We start from the raw sequence: 20383 nt of genomic DNA, 5'->3' as shown, positions 1-20383 counted from the left end.
GGCCTGAGGGCAGGAAGCAGCTCGGCCCCAGGCCTGCTCCTTGGGACGGTGTCCTGGCCACTCCACTCGGGCTCATTTTCCCAACAGCTGTCACGGGCACAGGCTCTTCTGAAGCACCTACCCACCAAAAGCTCCTCTCCCAGCCCCAGGAGCACAGGGGAAGAAAATTCAGTGTTGAGCATCCCCTGGAGTAGTTAAAAAATTCACCTGCCCAGCCTCATGTCTGACGAAGTCAGTCAGAATATCTAGGGGGAGCCAGGGGCTGGGGATCTTTTTCTCCCAGGTGATTCTAAATGAGCAGTCCAGGGTGCAAGGCACCCAATATCACCCCCAAACCCCACTTACATTCGAGGCCTGGGAGGAAGAGTGACTTGGCCAAGGTCCTACGGCTCGGCATATGCTAGCTACATTCCTGGGACACAGACCACGTGCCAGGCCCTGCTGTGGGCGCTTTAAAGCATTCACTTGTTCAGTCCCTGCAGCGGCTCTGCGGGTCGTGCTGTCACAGACAGGCGAGGACAGCGGGCCAATGTGGGGATGAGTCATCAGCGGTCACAGAGCAGGGAAGGCAGAGCTGGGTGGGAGCCCGGGCAGTGGGGCTCGGCCACGCTCTCAGATGCTCTGTGTGGATGTCCAAGAATCGCCTAACCCCCACATCTGGGGCCTTCTGGACCTCCTCGCCAGTCCTCAGCCCCCTGACCAGCAGCCTGATGATCGCCAGGTCACAGATGGGACACGGAGGCCCCGAGGGAAACGGAGACTAGCCCAGGATCGCACAGTTCTGGGAGGAGTACCAGGCTCCCCAAGGGTCTGTGCCCTCATCCAGCTCCCTGTGTCCTCCTGACGTCCTGCCGAGGCTGGCGTGATGAACCACTTTGTACAGGTGGCCCCTAGCCTTGACATTCCCAACACAGCACCTTCTTTAGTGACCGCCACCCTCCTCGTCCCTCTGAAATTCTCCACCGCAAGCAGTTAGGGGAGGGGGTCCCTCTGGATGCCCAGACCTGCTGACCCTGTGGCAACAGAGGGAAGATGCGGGGTCCCTACAGCAGAGTCTAGAATATGATCTCTGGCTCATGGGGCCCCAAACACCCAGGAAGCACCTCCCCAGCACCATCAGTCTGCAGAGCCAGGAATGGGGTGTCCTGTGTTGCTGGGCTTGCAGGGGTCCCTCTGCTCTGTCCAAGCCGCTGCCCCAGGCTGCTCCGTGAAGGAGCAACATCGCACAATGGGGGACTCCTGATGCCCTTATGTGTGTGGAACTGTGTCCTCCAGGAGCAGGCTCAAGACTTCATGAGATGTTTGTGTATCTGTCGGATCTGGGGGTGCAAAGCAGCATCACCCCCCCCCGGGGACTCTTCTTTTCAATGCGTATTGCTGAAGAACAGAAGACAGTATTTTAAAGGAGAGGGTGGTAGCATTCTGAACCTTTGGAAAAATAATGACAAGGAGACACACTGGCTCCCTGTTCAGAGGGTCAGCGCACCTTGGTTTTATTCAGCACCTACTCTGTGCCAGGCTCTTCCACGGAAACAGTATCTGAAGCTCGGGCAGGGAGGAGCCCGCCCAGAATCAGATGGGTTCTGGAACGATCTCACTCACTGGATACCTGAGCATAAGCAAGAACCTGTCATGCCGTGACAGGCTCTGAATGTCTACATGGGGGCTTGGATGTGGCCTTCGTGTGCTGGCAGCCCAGCGTCCTGGATCCTGGGCCCCTGGCAGCAAACCCTAAATGATCACCTTTTGCATCAACGGGGCAACTTTCTTCACCCACGTGGGGCACCTCTTCCCTGGGCGAGGACATCTGGGTGCCCAGGTCTGCTCGGAGCCTGCAGTGACTGTGCGAGTCGGGCCCTGAATCACACGAGGGGGTTCTGGACGGACCCAGAGCAAAGCCCAACCTCGGGCATCTCGTCCCACCTGCGCTATCAGAGTAAATAGTGCGTCTGTGCCTCTCAGGAATGTCTTTTCCGTGTGGTGTTTCTAAAGACGAAATAAAGAAACACGTTCTTCCTTCTCTTTGCCCTGGAAGCGTTTATTCTCATTGGAAAGGAAGGGAATGTCCGCTTCATGAGAGAAGGGCCCTTGCTTCTTTTGTTCCCTGCTTCCCCAGCACTCAGAGCAGAGCCTGCATACAGTAGGTGCTCAGTAAATGCTGAGTAAAAAGCAGAGTCAGCCACATGGAGGGGGCTGCTCTCTGGAGGCAAGAGTGAGGTAGGATTTGTAACTGGGCAAGTCACCCAGACTTTCAGTCCCTCATCCCTGGAACCAGAGGGCTGGTCAGGAGTGGAAAAGGCAAGAGCCGTGGAGTCCACAGACTGGGGTTCTAGAGTTTCCCACGGTTTTCTAGTTGGGGGGGGCCTTGAACAAACGTCACAACCTCTCCGAGCCTCAACTTCCCTGATCTGTGGAAGGGGCTCAAGTCAAGGGCACCCACCACAACACCTGATTCTTAGCTGTAGCTCAGACAACGGAGGGCGTTCTCACTGACTTGTTGTCACCACCAGGGGATGAAGGAGGCCCAGGCCATACTCACCGCTCACGGTGACCTGTGTGCCGGGTCCAGACTTAAACTCCACATCAGGGCTGCCTCTCTGGAACTTCACACAGTAGTAGGCTCCCGTGTCTGCGAGTGATCTCACTGATGCGGATGGAAAAGTCCGTGTTGTTTCTCTTCGTGGCGTCTGAAACATTTGTTACTCGGGGGTAGTGGCCTCCTTTGAAATTGTAGACTGACTCCCGGGCTGGCCCTGTCCCCCGGAACCACTCAACCGGCCCAATGGGGTACAGGGAGGTCAACGGTGCAGCGCAGAGTGGCTGTCTGTCCGGCTGCGACAGACACGGAGTTGTCAGGCTGGATCACCTGCAGCTCTGGCTCACCTGCCGCACCTGGAGGGAAACAGAGCCCGCATTTATTGCTCCTGGTGGATCCTGTACGTCCCCTCAAGTGTTCATCCACAACAGCTCGTTGATGGAGTGCGCACCGTGAGCGGCCTGGAGCTCAGCACACCGCATGGATGCGCCATGCAGCCCTCCCTGCGAGCCTGTAACTGAGACCCCGTCACAAATGAGTAAACTGAGGTCAGTGACGTGCCAGGGAGCAGGCCAGAGGTCCTGAGTCCCCCTCGGAAGATTCATGTCTGAGCTGGGCTCTGAGCTTTCCAGGATGTGAGGGGCCCAGCATTCCTAACAGAGGGCACAGCGGGGCAGGGGCTCAGAGGTGGGGGGCAGCACGGTGTGCGTGGGGCTCTATGGGGAGCCTAGGTTCTCTTTCGGGTCTGGCCTGGAAGCAGGCCCCAAGCAGGGACGCCACACCCAGCAGCTGGGGCTCGTCCAGGCTGTGCAGTCATGAGGCGGGAGGACTTGGATTTGAGTTCGGGCTCAGGCCTTACTGATCCGTGACTTTGGCCATCACTTGAGCCAAGAACATCTGACAGGATGTGGATGTGAGTACTGAGCAGGTCCCTCCATGGCTCTCGAACCTCAGTTTCCTCATCTGTCCATCAGTTACTGTGAGCCCATCTCGATGGGTCTCTGGCAGGACCAAACAACAACCCCGGCCAGGGACAGCATCAAAAAGAAGCATCTGGTCTTTGGAGCCATCTGACCTGGCTGAAACCTGGCTCGCCTTTTATTCACACATGACCTGAGGTTATCCATTGGTTTTGAGACTCAGTTTCCTTATCTACAAGATGGGTAGAGCAGCGCCTAGCCCTCTGCTTTGTTCTGAGAAGAAAATGCAATGACACCTACAAGTTACTTAGCACCACGCGGGGCACAGGGAAGCTACTGTCATCACACAACAAAGAAATGAGTGTGTGGGGATCTGTTGTGTGAACTTCACTCCCACCCTTGCTGATGTGCCTGCAGGCCACGTCGTCCTGGATGTCGAGGACACACAGGGGCTGGACAAACGTCAGGCCTCAAGGACTCCCACGCTGGGGAGCTGGAAGGCTTCCTAGGGGTGGTGGAGGTGGTGCCTGGAGAGCAGTGGGGCACGTGAGACAGGGACTCCGGGCAGCGGACATGGTGGTGGGGGGTCGGAGGGACACAGCCAGGAAGGTGACCAGGCGGTGGGAAACTGTCGAGAGAAGCCGCTGAGATACTCAGGTTGCCGTGCACCCAGGGTCCGATTCTGAGCAAGATGGGGGTGGGGGAAAGAGGAGGGATCATAAGCCCTTGGAGAAACACAGAGGCGGGAAGCAGAGAGAGGGGATGACAGACATAGGCCGAGGGAGAGGCAGACAGGCAGGAACAGTGAGCGAGGGCAATGGAGTGGGGGAAGAGAGAATAAAAGACAGACTTGGGGTCGTGCAGTCGCATAGGTGCTGATTGGCTATCGGTCTCCTCCTGGTCACTCACTGACCCACCATGTGACCTTGTCCTATCCTGACACCTTGTCCTAGGACACCTTTGCCTTGTACACCAGACAGGGTGCAGCCGATGGCCTGAGCAGCGCCCTCTGGCTCTGGCTGGGCAGGAGAGAGAGCTGGGACTCTGCCACCTGCCCCTGGCCTGGCACCACCCACTGGCAGGGGCAGGGCGTCCAAAGGCTGGGAAGCCCACGGATTCCAGCCTGCCCTTGCTGCTGGCAATCCCAGGGCCTCAGAACAGGCCTCTCCACCTCTGTGCCCATTGTCCCGGGCCTACCTCCCAGGCTGGGGGTCACCCAGTTCTCCTAGCGAGTGCCCGAGATGCAGAGCTTCAGGCAGATGGCGGCCCGACCCTCCCTGTGCAGGGAGGAAACCAGAGCCCACAGGGGGCAGGGGCTCAGGGCAGAGCGGGTGGCCAGGTGTGGGACAGGCACACGGACGAGGCCCCCAGAGGCAGCGGGCCACCCCGACACACCACAGGCGGCTGTTAGCAGCATGCAGCCAAGAACCACCCCAACGGGTCTGCGTTCCAGCATGGGACCCCGGAGGAACGGGAAATGCCCCTTGGGGGAGAGCGCAGGCGCTGGTTCCCCTCTTACCCAGCTCAGCACCTGCCCTCCCTGGGCCTCCATCCCATCATCCGCAAAGTGGGGGTACCGGCATCCTCCCCCCAGGACCGTCCTGAGCACTGGGACACAGTGGGACATAAGCGCATACCTCGTAGGGGCTGGGTAAATTTCAGTTTCTGTTCCCATTATTATCACAGGTAGAACATTTATCTACTTGATTGTCGTGTTTCCCCCCAACCAGGAGGTAGCATCCACACGGCACCGCTTCCAACCCCCTGCGGGGAACAGTGTCTGGCCCACACCGGGCCCTCAAGAACCGCGAGCTGAATGAACACACTCATGAATGAAGGAGGGATTCCACTTGTTCCCGGGCAAAGCCCCTCTCCAAGGCTCTGCTCGGCTGTCTGCCGAATGGAGCTGCCACGCGCATACCCAGGAGGCAGGAGACGCCTGAGCTGGGAGCCCGGGACCGCGCCCGGCCCCCAGGCACGCGGAATAGATGCCAGTTATTATTATCCTTATCAATAACGCGGCACAGGGCCGTGAGTCAGCAGCTGGTGAGGGGAGCGGCGCGAGCGAGCGGTGGCTGCAGAACCAGGCGTGCAACGTGTTGGAGCAGGGCTATTCTTGGGGTGCAGCCGGAGGCCTGCAATCACACCCCGGGCAGGCGACAATAAAATCTGGAGTTGGGGAGGGCTGCCCCCCCCCTTTTTTTTTAGCTCCTCTTGAGCTCTCTCCACCAACTGCAGCCAGATTTAGGCAGCTTAATTAATTAGCTAGTGTTTATAAAGCGTTTGAAGAATTTTAAAAGTGCGACGTAAGTGCCAAATATTATTTTAATCTGTGTATATGTGTGTTTTTTCCAGCAGAGAGGGTTTTTTTTTTTTCCTTGCTTGCTATGCTTTTCTTTTTCTCGGCAGGTTCTGTGCTGGGAACTGGGCTTGTTAAAAATCACTCCTGCGGTTCTGGGCCTGGGGTCATCATGCTGGCATCATGGACAAAACCATTTCCTGCTCTGTCCCTGCCCTCGCTGGCAAGGGAGAGCCGCGGTCCAGGGGCCTGAACCGTCTCCAGGAGAGGAGGGCGGCTGGGCAGGCATTCTTGCATGCTGCTGGTGGGAGTGGAAATTGGAACATCGTCTCGGGAAGGCACTTTGGCAGGATTTAACAAAGGTGTGAAAGCTGTTCATCAGCCTTTGCGGGGCTGTTCCGTGAGGACATAACCCCACACGGGGCGTGGGGTTCCCATATGACGATCTTGAAAACGTTGGGGGAAAAAAACCCCGGAGCGGCCCATGAGAGGGGATGGCTAAGTGAATTACGGCCTATCCCCTTCGTGGAGTTCCAGGGAGGCCTAAAAAGCCACCACCACGAAAACCGGTAATCTGGACATTTTTTTGCAGGGCATAATTACAAATGATATTGTGATTATGCAAATAAAACCTGTCCGTTGCAAAGCATTTAAGAGAAAAATGAAAAAGTATAAAAACACAACAATCATCTCATAGAATACCATCAAAGGTGACTGCAATCCACATTTTGATGTTGTTAAAATATGAGTAAAAACAATGGAAAATCATACTCGGGTAACTAAGAATATGAGCGAACATTTAGCTTCGTTCACTCAGGTGTTCTTAGAAAAATAAAAAATTGGAGGGGCGCCGGGGTGGCACAGCTTAAGTTAAGCGTTTGCCTTCAGCTCAGGGCGTGATCCCGGCGTCATGGGATCAAGCCCCACATCGGGCTCCTCCGCTATGAGCCTGCTTCTTCCTCTCCCACTCCCCCTGCTTGTGTTCCCTCTCTCGCTGGCTGTCTCTCTCTCTTTCAAATAAATAAATAAATAAATTTTCTTTTAAAAAAAGAAAAATTGGAAATGTCCTAATGTCCAAGAGAAGGAGACGATCGATCCTGTGTTGGTGAACCCCCACGAGGACCCACTCTACAACCATTAAAAATGGTGGTGTAGAATGACAATTATCAACGTAAAAATATACTATGAGATCAGAGTCCGTTACTGAGTGACACATTCAGCGTGATCTCAGACTGCGAAGTTAAAAAAAAAAAAGTGCATATTCAAGACTAGCAGTGCTTAATTCTGTAGTAGATTTACAAGGGATTTTGCTTTTATGTTTTCTGTTTGCATGACTTGTGCAATAAAAAAATAAGAAAAACTGTGCTTTTGGTATGATTATGACTTTGTAAAATAAAATAAAATTATATTTAAATAAACAACGGCAAGGTACTATATATACAAGGCTATAAAACGCAACTCTCTCTGGATCATGAATCTGAAACTGAGGGGTATTTCCTTCTATTTTGGGTATTTTTCAGATTTCCTAAACTGAACGAGTATTAACTATTTACAACATTCTATTTTATAATAAGAAAATCTATACATGTAATACGTATGTTACATACATGTTTACTGTTTAAATGAGCCTCCCCTCCAGGAACCTTGTCTGTTTTGTTCACTGCTGCTTTCCCCCAGCTCCCGACACCGTGCTCGGCACAGACTAGACTCTCGAGAAACGTCTGCAGATCCTGACTGACCACTAGAATGTCTCGAGAAAAAGGGTCTAGCACGACAAACACAGTGATGCTGGGGGGCACTGTGTCCGGGAAACGAGGCCAGGCATTGGCCCGTTTTCTTTTTCACTTTGGAGTTAACAATATATTGAAATCTTGTTATTTCAGCCAACACTGACTTCTTTGGAAAAGAATTAAAGTCATGAAATAAAACCTGGGAGTCAGTTTTCTAACAGGCGAAGTCAGCGCAGTGGGTGGTGACGGCCCCCTGTACTTGTTGTAAGGCAGGCTGGAGGCCAGCCTCAGATTTCCACAAACCCAAGGAGCCCAGGAACCTGGGAGTCCATGGCCAGAGCTCTGGCCGTGCCTGGGGCTCAGGACCCTGCTAAGGTGCAGACAACACCCGACCCCCCCCAGCAGGGGAGCTCAGTGGCCCATTCCGTGACCACGATCATTCCTGGTCATCCTGGGGGCACAGGACAGTGCTAGTTTTAACCCCCCCCCCACACCTTGTCAGGGGCTGCCTTTGGCATCTTATGGGTTCTGATTTAAGGGTGGTGTGTGACAGCGTGCAATGCAGGAGTGTGGATGAGTGTGCACAACGGAGTGAAGGAGCAGACGCGGGAGTGTGTACATATGTGCATGACTGTGCCAAACAAAGGGGCGCGTGCACGAGGAAGCATGGGCAGGACACGAGGCATGTGTGCAGGCGAGTGCAACAGTGTTGCTCAAGAGTGTGCACGAATGGCGCCCAGCAAACGGCGGCACAAGGGGGTGTGAACTCTGTGTGGGAGAGTGTCCGAATCGTGAGTGGTCTGGGTGTGCGTGAACGCAGCAGGGCGCAAGAGGTGTGTGAACAGATGTCTGGGAGGGGTGTGAGCACGGGGCTGCCTGTGAATGTGTGTGAGGGCAGGGGAGCCCAGGAACGGGGTGTGTGCACTCGTGTGTGCACGTAAGTGTAGACAGTCTGCGGGAGCAGGGCGGGGAGCCTGAGTGCGATGGGCGTGGTGTACACTCGAGTGTGAATGTGTGTGTGCACTGGCAGAGGGCTGGCAGTGTGTGTGGGGAGCACTGTCGGCATAACATCCGTGTGTCCACGTGCCCAGCTGCGAAGGTGTCTGGCACGCGTGGGCTTCCACACACCAGGGTGGTGAGAGAAGGGGCGGTACAGGTCTGCCACCAGCTGCTGGTGGGCGAGGCCCGGCATGGCAGCCGGCCCAGGGCACCTGCTTACTATGTGCTTAGGCGGCAAAGAGGCCAGACCCAGATTCTGGCCCCCACGCCCCAGAGCAGGGAGCAGACAGCCCCTGGGGCTGATCCACAGGGGGCTGTGTGGGTGGAGGGCTTGAGGATCCTGCAGTTTCCAAGAGAGGGGCTCAGGGCTCGACGCAAGCGTGCCGGGGCTCCGACAGCCGCAGCGAGGCACCGACTTTCTCTGGAGGTGGCCTGCTCCATTCGTGCCCTCTCGAGCCCCACACCAATGCCACGCCCAGTCCTCGATGCCATAGGACACAAAGCTGAGTATGATGGGTCCTGGCCCTTGTGGAGCAGAGTCCCGGACGCAGGCGCTGACCATCTGGAGGGAGATCGAGTGAAGAGGGGCTGGGGGACGGAGTCCCGGGAGAGGGGTGGTGTGTGGGAAGACCAACTGAAGGTGGTGGCCGCCTGAGCTGGGTCATGAAGGCTGACAGAGGCTGGGGAGACGGGAAGGCATTCCAGGAAAGGGGAACCACAGGAGCAAAGGTGCAGAGGACAGGAAAGGGGTCTGCACAATCTGGGGACCAGGGTGCAGGTCTTGGGACATGCTCGCTAGCCGGGAGCAAGCTGGGTTGGGGCTAGCCTGGGACTGGGCTTCGGGGGCCATCTGCACAGGAGGCCGGCACTGGGAATGGTCTCCTGGTGCCGCCGGACAGACCCATCATGCTTTAGACACTACCAACCGCATCGGAGCCAGCGCAAATGGGGATGCACGTGGCCTTGTAAATAAAACAGGGGTACTCTCTTCTCCACCTCCACTCCTGGCAACTCTGGGAACTGGGCACTGGCCCATATCCTTGCAGGGAGCGAGCAGACCCTGGCAGCCCCTCCACGCAGCAGGGAAACTCCCGAGGGGCCAACAGTCCAGAGCTTGGGCTCTGGGGCCAGAAGACCCATTTGTCTGTCTCATCCCCAGCGGGGACACTTGGCAAAGTCACTCTTTTCTGAGCCTCCGCTTTCTCAAACCTACAAACAAGGGGGTGCAACGGTCTCTCTCCCCAAGGTCAGATGTTAGTGGTTAGAGGAACGGGATTGAGGACTGTCCCTCTCCCCGCCCTGTCCTACAGCCCATTGATGAGCAGATCTTGCCAGTTCTGCTGCCAGGATTTGGCCAGACTATGATCTCTTCTAGCCACCTGACTGCACCACCGGCCCTGACCTGGATCTTCACCTCGGCTTTCCAACTGGCCTTCTTGCCTCCACCTTGTTTCTCTACCATACACACTCTCCTTGCAGCCAGAGACGCCTCTGAGATCTAAGCCTGATACCATCTCCTTTTGCTCAAAACCTTCCTGAGGTCTTCACTGCACTCCAAGGGAGACCCAGAATCCTTCTGGTGGCCGCCAGGGCACTACAGCTTGCTCTCAATCATGCCAGATGCTCCATTCACCTCAGGCCCTTTGCACTTGCCACTGCCTCTGCCTGGTACTCTCATCCCCTGGATATCTACACTCTGGCTCCTTTACCTCCTTCAGGCCTACCCGAAAGGCCTTCCCTGGCCACTCTCTATCAAACACGACCCCCTTCATGGCCCTTGCTCTGTTTTATTTTCCTATATATCATCACCCACCACCCAACATATCACACAGGTATCTGTCAGTTTCATTAGTGCCATCTCCCTACCCTAGACTTACCTATAAGCCCTTGGAGAGCACACACCTAGTTTTGTTCCCTGCAGTCTCCTCCAGGTTTACGTGCGTGCCTGGTATTCACTGAATGTACTTTCAGGTTTAGATTTTAACTCTGCCACTTACGAGACTCCAGGAAAGGTCTTAACCCCTCCGGACTTGTGGTTTCCCATCTGTAGAAAGGATGATAATAACCCCAGGGTTGTTCTAGACTGAAACAAGCTAATGCATGCGAAGAGCCCAGTCCTGTGCCTGGCAGAGAGGAAGCATGTAATGCTGGGCAGCTGTTACCGTGCGACAGACACGTAAGGATGAAGAGGATGATGGACGATCACAGCTTTAAGACTGAGAAGCTAAGGCTTCTCGCCAACGCAGAACCAGATCTGCCCGACATACGCACTAGACCGCTCATCGCTGCATGGGTAAGCAGGCTGAGCCCACCACTGGCTAGGAGGCCCGGAGGTGGGGAGAGTCAAAGGCCCTGGTGAGTGTTTGCAGGGTGTAGGAGGGACCTGGAGGTGAGGAAGCAATGCCTGCAGTGTGGCCCTGTTTGCAAAGCAGCAGGGAACAAACTACCAATATGTGTGCTATAAACACGCTTTGTGTCGACCAAGGCCTAGGCAGCCCCGCTGAGTCAGGGAGGGCATACAGGGGACACCACCCCATCACCCACTGTACTTGGTGCCTCAACGACCTAAGGACCTTCTTCTCACCTTCCCATTTGGCAGACAGAGAAACTGAGGCTCAAAGGTGGGGTCTGGAAAGGTTGAGAACCCAGGTGCGTCCTTCCGACTGCAGACCGCACTGCTCCTCTAGGACAAGCCCGGGTGCTCCCATGGGTCCCACATGTGCATGAGGTCACATCATGGGGGGCCCTCACTTAACTATCATGACGACAGCCTGGCAAGGGGAGTGCCAGTTGTCGCCATCCCCTCTTCCAGGTGAGGAAGCTGGGACCCTGAGAGGCAGAGCGGGGCCAGAGGCAGGGCTCAAACAGACATCTGCTCCCGGAGCTGGTGCGCAATCGCTTCTCCCTGCGACGATGGGGTCCCCTCCAGCTCAGGCTTCTGGATTCTCAGGCTGCCAAGGACGCGCACACATTTTCCCAGCTGAGATAAAGGCCCCCTTAAAAGAGACACGCATTTATTAAACGGCATTTGCCAAGGCTCCAGCACACTCTGCTGTCGACAGCAGATAGTCTCTGGATGAGATTTTTCCCCCGAGCTGACACTACTCACTGATGCCTTTTATAGCGCTCCTTGCAGCTCACAAAGCACTTTCCACAGCTCTTAATTCCCTTAACCCTCAAGAGTCCCCGTGTGAGAGGAAACGGGGCCGAGGTTCCATTTTGCAGATGGAGAAAGTGAGGCTCAGAACAGGGAAAGGCCCATGCTCCAGAGCACATGCTTACAGACTAAGTGGCACATGTTGGATTTGAACTCAGGAATGGGCCCCCGAGCGGACGCCCATCCCACTGCCTCCTGTGCTGAGAGGGGGCCTGGGGTGTCAGCAAGACAAAGGGTGAGAAGGGCATCTGGGTTGGAGCATCGGCCCTGGCAGAGGCCTGCGAGAGGGCAACCAAGGCGAGCCTCCGCTTCATAGAAGGAGAAACTGAGGCTGAGAGGGGCAGCCTATGGGTTTCCAGTCTCCCCGCCGGTGAAGGATGGAACGGAGGTCCCACCTGCTCTTTCCAGCCCCAAACCAGGACACGATGACCATGCAACAATAACAGTAATAGTAACCACAGCTGGACAGCACCATGCGCCACTACTACCAGGAGCACGACGGGCCTCGCCGAACCGCCACAGGGACCCAGGAGGACAGGGCTGTTACCACTCCCGTTTCACAGAGGACAAGACTGAAGCTCGGGGTCATGGGCTGCCGAGCAATGTGACTCCGCCTGTGTCCTCACCCGCGGCACCGGGCAGCCTCACGCAACGAATGGATCTCTGCGAGCGGCTGACCTCGGGCTGGGCCTCCAAACCAAACCCGGCTGAGAGATCAGAGCACTAATTGCATCACGTTTCATGGTTTGCCAGCTCATTCATCACGGTGTCTACACCGGGGCAAGCCGTTTTGGACAGCCAGAATTTTAAGTACAAATTCTGGGGTCTCTTGGCTACCTTGCTCCACCCGGGCTGGCCCTGATATTTGTGTGTTTTAGGGATCCCTGTGACAGCAAGATGGGCGGGGATTTGTGTCGTGGCCACGGCCCCAGCCACAGAAGTGGGACTGTGTAGTAGCGAGGGCAGGACTCTGCTTTCAGACCAGGGTTACTGCCTGTGTGACCTCATGGCTCCGAGCCTTCTCCTTGGGGAGAAAATGGGGATCTCACTAGCCACCTGTTCCTTCATTCAGCCGTATGTATTAGGCTGCCTACTGCTGGCAGCCCCTGTGCTCAGGCCAGGAGGCTCAGTAGTGAATAAGACAGGCACAGTCCCTACTCTCATGTAGCTTACATCCTCGTGGGGAACACAAATATAGAAATGGCTAGGAGTGCTCAAAAACAAATTTGTCGTCATGATAGAGAAAAACAAGGGGACCCGCTTTCAGAATGGGGTGCCTGGGAAAGGCCCCTCTGACAAGACGAGATTACTACTGAAACGTGAAGGAAGCAAGAGCCAGGGATGGTGTTCCAGTAGGCAAGCAGAGCATGTGCAAATGTCCTGAGGCAGGAAAGAGGCTAGTGCGTAAGAGGGCCAGAAAGAAGGCTGCTGTGGCCGAAGACCACAGAGAAAGGAGACGGTGGTATGAGATGAGGTCAGACAGACAGACGTAGTCCAGAAAATGCCATGCCCCACGGATCACGTAAGAAGTTTGATTTTATTCTAAGGGCAGTAGGAATCACTGAGAAGTTTGGAGCAGGAACAAAGAGGATCTGATTCAGAGAGCAGCTCTGGGTGGTGAGATGGGAGGGGTCAGGAGTGGAAGCAGGAAAGCAGTGACGAGGGTGCTGCAGCATTTAGGGCCAGGGCTCAAATCCTAGCTCTGCATTTAGAAGCTGTGCGACCTTGGGCAAATCACTGCACCTCTCTGAGTCTCTTTCTTCACCTGCACAGTAGGTATAATAATAGTTCCCATCTCACAGAACTGTGGTGAGAATTTAATGAGGCGATGCACAGAGTAATGATTCTATCAGAAGGCCTGACACGTTCAATGTTGAGGAGCTCAGGGAACCAGATCCTATTTTGTCTGGCCCTGACCTCTCCCAATTGCCACACTACCTGTCTCCCTTGACTCCAGCTTCACTGGCTTCCTTGCTATTCCTGGAACATGGAAAACTCATTCCAGCCTCTGGACCTTTGCACTTGCTATTCCTTCTATGTGGCTCATTCTCCTGATAGTCCCATGGCTGCTTCTTCAGTGTTATTCAGGCCTCCACTCCTCAGAGAGGCCCTCCCTCTGTCCCCACCCGACCTTCTTTTCCCTCGTCCTGCTTTACTTTCTTTATAGCACCTGTCTCCACCTGATGCAATATTTACTTGGGTCTATTTTTCTTCCCCACCAGAACGTCAGCTCCATGAGAACAGGTGTTTTTGTCTATCCATGGTTGTACCCCCAGCAACCAGAGCCATGCTGGCACATAGTAGATGCTCAAAAGTATTTGTTGGACCAATATTTATAATTAAAATGATTACACCAAGAATAGCGAAGTGGTTAAGAGTAAACCGAGGCTGGGATTGGCTTTAACTCTCACTGGCTACGTGGCCATGGCAGGAGCCCAACTTGGCTTTCGGGAGCCTCAGTTTCCTTATCTGTGAAATGCGGATGAAGGACTCCATGCTTTTCGGCACATTGTGAGCGGCAGACAACAGAGCCCATCGAGGGGTGCACGTCAGACTAGTAATGGTTGATGTGACACCTGATATCAAGCATTTGTTTTCCAAAACTCCCCCACCCCTCCGCTCCCAGTAAGGTGGGGGGCAGGCAAAGCAAGAGTGATAGATCATTCTGGAAGCCAGGGGTCATCCCACCAGTCCTGCTCATTTTTGTGTATGTTCGAAATCTTCCAAAATAAAAAGGTAAGCATGGAGAGCACGGTTCAAGGCTCAGCTCATCCCTAGCGCGAAGCGCACTCTTTCCTTCCACCGAGGGCTTCCATTTCTGGGGGACACGGTCGGCTCTGCAGAATGGTGGCAATGGGCCCGGGCCTGGGAGCCCACCCCCTGGCCGGCTCTCCAGGTGGAGGCTCCCCATCTCCGTCCTGATCCCCTCGGCTCCTGGCACCAATCTGCGGCCATCTCACCGCCTGCGCCCCCAAATGGATGTGCCAGGAAATCTCACAGACACAAAGACCCATTTGTATGGTGGCCTGACTTCCACCTCGGCTGTTTTGCATCCCTCTGGACCGAGGGCCTGGCCAGACACCTGGCAGGGAAAATCCATCTTGCGGAGGGCTCCGTGAGAAGACCTGTCCCAGCAACGCCCAAGGGAACAGGAAAGCAGTTTCAGCTGTGAAAATAGATGCTTCCTTAGCCAGTATGGGACGGAAACCCATCTTGGGAACACCCCCCACCTCCGCCTCCTGGGGGGATACACTGATTGAAAGAAATACAAGAGGAGCACCAAGAGAGCAGGATGACAGCCCCACCCCCGGGCCTAGGTTTCCCCACCTGTCGAACAAGGCTAAGAGAGATCTCCCTAACAGCCTGCCCTCTGCAGTCAGGCCGATCTGGGTTGTCACCCCGTCGCTGCCACTTACTGTGTGGCCTTGGGTAAGTTGCTCCACCTCTCTGAGCCCAGTCTCCTCATCGGTCCAATGAATCTGATCACCGAGCACACCATCCAGGCTAACTGTGAGTACTACCGGGATCATACAGGCCAAGTGCTCAGCCCAGTAAGTGGCTGGAAACAATGGTTCCCATTATTATTACTTTAGTATTTTTCCATGGAATCCAGGATCCTGTCAGATTTCTGGCTTTAACGATGGAAACTTCCAGCACAGCCCAAAAAAAGCCTTGGCCTGGATGAGAGGGCGCCTGGCGTCCCACCCTGGCCTTGCAGTGGATCTGCTGTGAGCCTGCGAGTGCGGGGCTCTGTCCCACAGTGGGGCACAGTGAGGCGCGCAGTGAGACCACCAACCGCTCTCCCAGGCTTCCTCTCTGGCTTTCTGGGTCTGGGCACACACAATTCCACACCTGTGGATCCGGACAGAGACACCTAGAGGCAGGCTGCGCCCACAGCCTCAGTCCCAGGAACAGACAATTAGATCCCACTGGCCTGGGGTTCCGCTCAAGCTGTCCAGCCCCCAAGGGCCCCGAAGCTACAGGGAAAAAACTCCAAACGGAATGGCACGCACTCCCATGAGAGCTTTTGCGACTTTATGAAAGCCGTGCCACGTACTCTACAAAAGTCAGCCCCACTTTGGTAGAGAAGGAAATCCAAAGAGAACCAAGCGACGGTGGCTACGAGGCTGGGGGGCACGTGCCGGGCACGGACTCCTACTCCATGCCAGGCATAGCTGCGAGCTTCACGCGTGCAGGAGTGGACTTGATCCTTGAAACGGAGTTTGCTGATGTCATCTCTGTCTTACAGAGGAGGGAACTGAGACCCACACCGAGGGATCCAGAACCACCACGCCCACCAGGTGCTAACCACGTATGCATATGGCGAGAAACCACGTATGCATATGGTGAGAAAACAAGGCGAGAGCAACAAGTAGCCTCAGTCAGGGGTGGAGACAACCCTGGGGATGGGGATGGTTTGGAGAAGGAGGAGCTCCCTTGGATCAAACTGAAGGAGGAATAGGTTTGGGCCTATGAAGATAAGGAGGTACAGGGAAGGGCAGCTCTGGTGGCGGGAACAGCGTAAGCGAAAGCAGAGAGATGAGAGAGTTTAGCTGAGGGCACGGATGGGTACAAAAGCGTTTACCAAACTGGGTTAGGCCGCATGTTCGCAAGCATTACACCAGCCAAACGCCTCGTGTTCATATGTTTGGGGAACGCTGGAGTAAACAGGGTCCAATTTGGGATTCTACAACTCTGGGGCTTCTCGGGTCTTGGGTGCTCACGTGCTCGAGGGGCCGGGCCAGCTTCGGTCTACAGGGAGGCAGCCCTCGCATCTGGCAGCTTCTCAGGTCAGCTCTCGGGAAAACATGTGGCCGAGGATTAAGGCCTGTCAGGGAGGGAGCCCGAAACACGCTGCTGCACTTTTCTTTTCTTTTTAAATGTTTTTGTAGAAAACTTGGACCCACTCAACAGTTTTGAGCCGGGGAGTGACATGATCTGTGTTGTGTTGACAGGCCAGAAATCTGAGCACATTTAAAAAGGGGGGGGGGAAGAACCTTCCATCAGTCCAAGACTCTACAAATAAGAAAATAACCTGTCGCACGGAGCCATTGGAAGCAGCGAGCGAGTGTGTGTGGGCTCCGTACAACAGTTTTAGACTCCCTTCCTCTCACACACCCCCTCTCCATCTGTCGCAAAGGGCACCGGGAAGATGCAAGGAGGAATATTCCAGCTCTGGGGGCCTCCAGAGCTCGGCAGCCCAGATGGGGGGCTCTGGTAGAAGCCACATCGCTCCCGTGAGCTGTCACTTTCAAGGGGCCGTTGATGTTTCCATCTTCAGTGTGCCTTCCGAGAAACGACCGTGACTCAGAGAAGGGCTTCTGACCCAGAAGGAACTCTTGACACACCTCCGTCTAAGCCCGGAGGGCTCCCCTCACTCCCTCCAGCCTGGACTAAGTCACTCTGATTAAGTCTGTAAAGTTCTTCTCTCAGAGGCTGGATTCAAAATCCCGGCCCCCTGCCACTTACTCCTGAGACAAGTTACTTCTCCAATTTGGGACTTGATTTTCCTCATCTGCAAAATGGGGCTAATAGCCACCTCATGCTTTGCTTTGCTGATTAATGAGATGACACAGGCAGGCCCTCGGCGCACAGTCTGGGGTGTAGCTGCCTTTCAAAGATGGGGTTCTCCCTCCGCTCCACGTGTGGTTCACATCAGGACTTCAAACGTGCTGCCTGACTACAAATACAGGAATGAATCACACCGCAGGTCTCCAGAGAATCGGTAAAGGAGTACTTCATGGCCAGAAAGTACCCGGAGAACACCATGGCTTTAAAAGAAACTTCCAACAGCCTGAGCCCATCGGGGCCAAAGTGCCCCCCACCTCCTTTGTCTTCTTGAGAAAGAGGAAGTGAGATTAACTTCACCAATTAGGAAAGTACATGGGAGCCACCAGCTTGTCCCCCTCTACGAAAGGGTCAGAAGGTCGCTAGGGAGCCCAGCTGACCCCCAACACCTGAACCCCAAGGTGGCCTGGCCTCCTCCAGGCCAGAGTGAGGAGCCAGCGGAAGCTCACCAAGGTCTGCCCAGTGGGGGTCCCGGAGGTCCGTGACCTCAGTGGGGCCAAGCAAGGAGCCTGCAGGCTCAATGCCAGGTGCCACGACCTGTTGCGGAGTCCGGCTGCCCCAGTGTCCCCGAGCCCCCTGCCCTGCTCCCGGCCTCCGAATCTCCCTCAGCGAGGTTGTTTTAGGAGACAGGCCTCACGTTGGCTCCAAGAACACAGGTTGGTGACTTCACTGGCATCTTTTTAGAATTTCCCTTTGGCAGCATTCGTGCTAAAAGCAATCTTTAGAAACTTCTTCTCCTGCCTTCCCCAACCCAGATAATTCACATGACCAGCCCCCTGCAAACAGCGATCATGTGACACCTCCCGGGCTGACAGTTCTGCCTGAGACACTAGTAGTCATTCAATCTAACGCCACCTTCCTAAGCCTGACATTTGAGTTTCTCACTCGAACAAATCTATTTTCTTGGAAAATTGGACAACTGCCTCCTTCTACCTTCCTGTCCTTCTGTCCTGCCTCTCTCCTGCTTTGTCATAAACTCCATGCTGGGAGCGGCCGAGGGAGGGGCCCGAAGCTCCATCCTGCAGCCAGACCAGGTGAATCCCACGCAAGGCCCAGAGTGTGACCAGGAGCCCCGAGGACACAGAGTGAAGAATGCTGGCAGGCTTCAGCTATGACGGCGACACCCCACACCTGCCCCACCACCCCCAGCCAAGAAATTTATTCTCACCTCCTAAGATTTATTTATTTCAAAGTTAATCTTGGCCCCTCTGCTGCTCCCACTTTTTCAGGCTATTGATGCTGAATGGATTGGAACGGAAGTTTTATGGCCTAATCTTTACCATTTTATAGATTGTTTTTATAGGCAAAAAGGGGAGATTTGCTCACAAGAAGGGTGTCAGTGTTCCCAGCCAGCGCCCCAGGAAAGGCAGGCTGCCCATCCGAACACTTGTTAATCGGCGTCACTGGTCATTTGCCAGAAACTGAACCACAGGGTCCTGGTTGAAGAAGGGTCTGGAATAGACATTTAGAAATTAACTGGCCCAGTTCCCTGTTTCAGGAAAATTAAGTACTTGTGAGGGACACTTGTGCATTTCCAGGCCAGATCCAGGAAGGACGTGGGGCAGGAACTAGGACTTTTGCAGGGTATAAATGGCTGGCTCGGGCAGGAAGGAGCATATCAGATCGGAGATGCCACTCACCAGGCAGACATGAATGTATTAGTGCTTCCTTCCACCCAGCCAGGACCCAAACGTAATGGGAAGACCCGGAGTGGGGTGGGGGGGTGCCTACGTAGATTCCTGGGGTTCTGGGGAAACTGCAGGGCAGCAAGAAGCTGCTGTCCACCCCCACTTCTCCCTCCACCCACTCTTTGCTACTTCTCCCTTCCTCACTGCTATCAGATGGTTACCAGTCTCTAGGCAAATGCAAAAGGCGGGGGGGGGGGGGGGGGGGCGAGGAAGGTACTGAGCTCATCTTTACCTTCCTGCTCGGGGAGGGTGGTGCAGACCCCCTCTGCCTACAACACAGCTTCAAGGAGCCAAAAAACAAGATTGCCCATTCTTCTCCCCCACCCCAACTCCTTTAAAGCTGTTACTCTGCCGCCTATGCCCTCCCAGGAGACCCACGGTTTTGCGAAACCCCTTTAAGAAGCAGGACTCCTGAATGGTGACCTCACCCCTTGGCGAACACACACGGTAGCCTTCAGAGCCCGCCTGCTGGAGACAGCCAGGTGTTTGATGTAGGCCAACAAAAAGACATGCTCAGAGCCACAGGTAACAGCCCCACAGAGCACCTGAACTGCAGGGAGCTGCCTGGAAGCCTGGGGAAGGCAGGCAGGAGGAAGTGGGGGAGCTGGGAGAACAGCAAGGAGCAGACCATCCAGCAAGAGGCTTTGGCAAGCACAGGGACAATCCGCCGTGCTTTCGTGCTTTCGCATCAGGATCTGTTGATCACAGCAGCTCACCCCAGAGTTACTGCGGCCTCCCTTCCCCTCTCTCTCCCATACACACGCCAACACTGTGCCACTCAGCGCACCAGAGGGAGAGCTCACTCTTCCCTAACTGCAACAGCCTGTTTCCATTCCCTGCCAGGCAGTACCTGGGGGGCCTCTGCCCCGACCCCCTCCTCTCAGACCCTGAAGTCAGACGACGTGTGGAAAGAGTAAGTCCAGGGAAAGAGGTTCTAGAGAAGGCAGGGGCACCCAGCTCTGAAAGCTGCTGACAGCCTGCCTCCCCCATCAGATTGGGCAGGGGCTGGGTGGACCAACTCAGCTGGCTATGTCCCAGTGCCCAGCACAGTGCCCAGCACAATGCCCACACAGTCAGAGTCAACAGAGAGAGGGAGAGTGGGTCCTATCCATGGCTGTGTGACCTTGGGCAAGTGGCTGGCCCTCTCTGGGCCTCAGTTTCTGCATCTGTAACCCCGGTTACAGACATGTCTCCCCTTACTACTGCTGGACATTAGCCCAGTGGCTCCCAGTGGCGCTCTCACAGGCCTGGGCCCGCAGTTTGGGGACGGCCGCGACAGGGGGCAGGGGTGCTTACCTGTCCAGACGCAGGACGTGGCGAGCAGCAGGCACAGCAGCGGCCCGAGGCGGCCGGGGGCCGGGCCGGCGGGCTCCATGGGCCGCGGCTGCGGAGCGAGGAGGGAGAGCGGCGGTGAGTGCGCGCTCGGGCGGGCGCAGGCTGGAGCGGGGAAATGACTAAGGCTCCCCCCTCCACTCCCCCCCACCTC

General features: G+C 55.4%; 1 protein-coding gene across 1 annotated transcript in view; it reads right to left on the bottom strand.

Annotated features, from left to right (window-relative positions):
* SIRPA (signal regulatory protein alpha) overlaps nucleotides 1–20383 on the bottom strand; it is a 44580-nt gene that overhangs the window by 23325 nt on the left and 872 nt on the right. Inside the window, 4 exon segments of the mRNA XM_034640621.1 lie at nucleotides 2540–2634; nucleotides 2636–2799; nucleotides 2801–2892; nucleotides 20194–20281. Coding sequence (XP_034496512.1) covers nucleotides 2540–2634; nucleotides 2636–2799; nucleotides 2801–2892; nucleotides 20194–20272 — 430 coding nt within the window. The 5' untranslated portion in view covers nucleotides 20273–20281.

Source organism: Ailuropoda melanoleuca, chromosome 13 (genome assembly GCF_002007445.2).
Source record: "Ailuropoda melanoleuca isolate Jingjing chromosome 13, ASM200744v2, whole genome shotgun sequence".
NCBI lineage: Eukaryota > Metazoa > Chordata > Mammalia > Carnivora > Ursidae > Ailuropoda > Ailuropoda melanoleuca.
The sequence above is the reverse complement of the archived record's forward strand: the minus strand, read 5'-3'. Positions and strand labels throughout refer to the sequence as shown.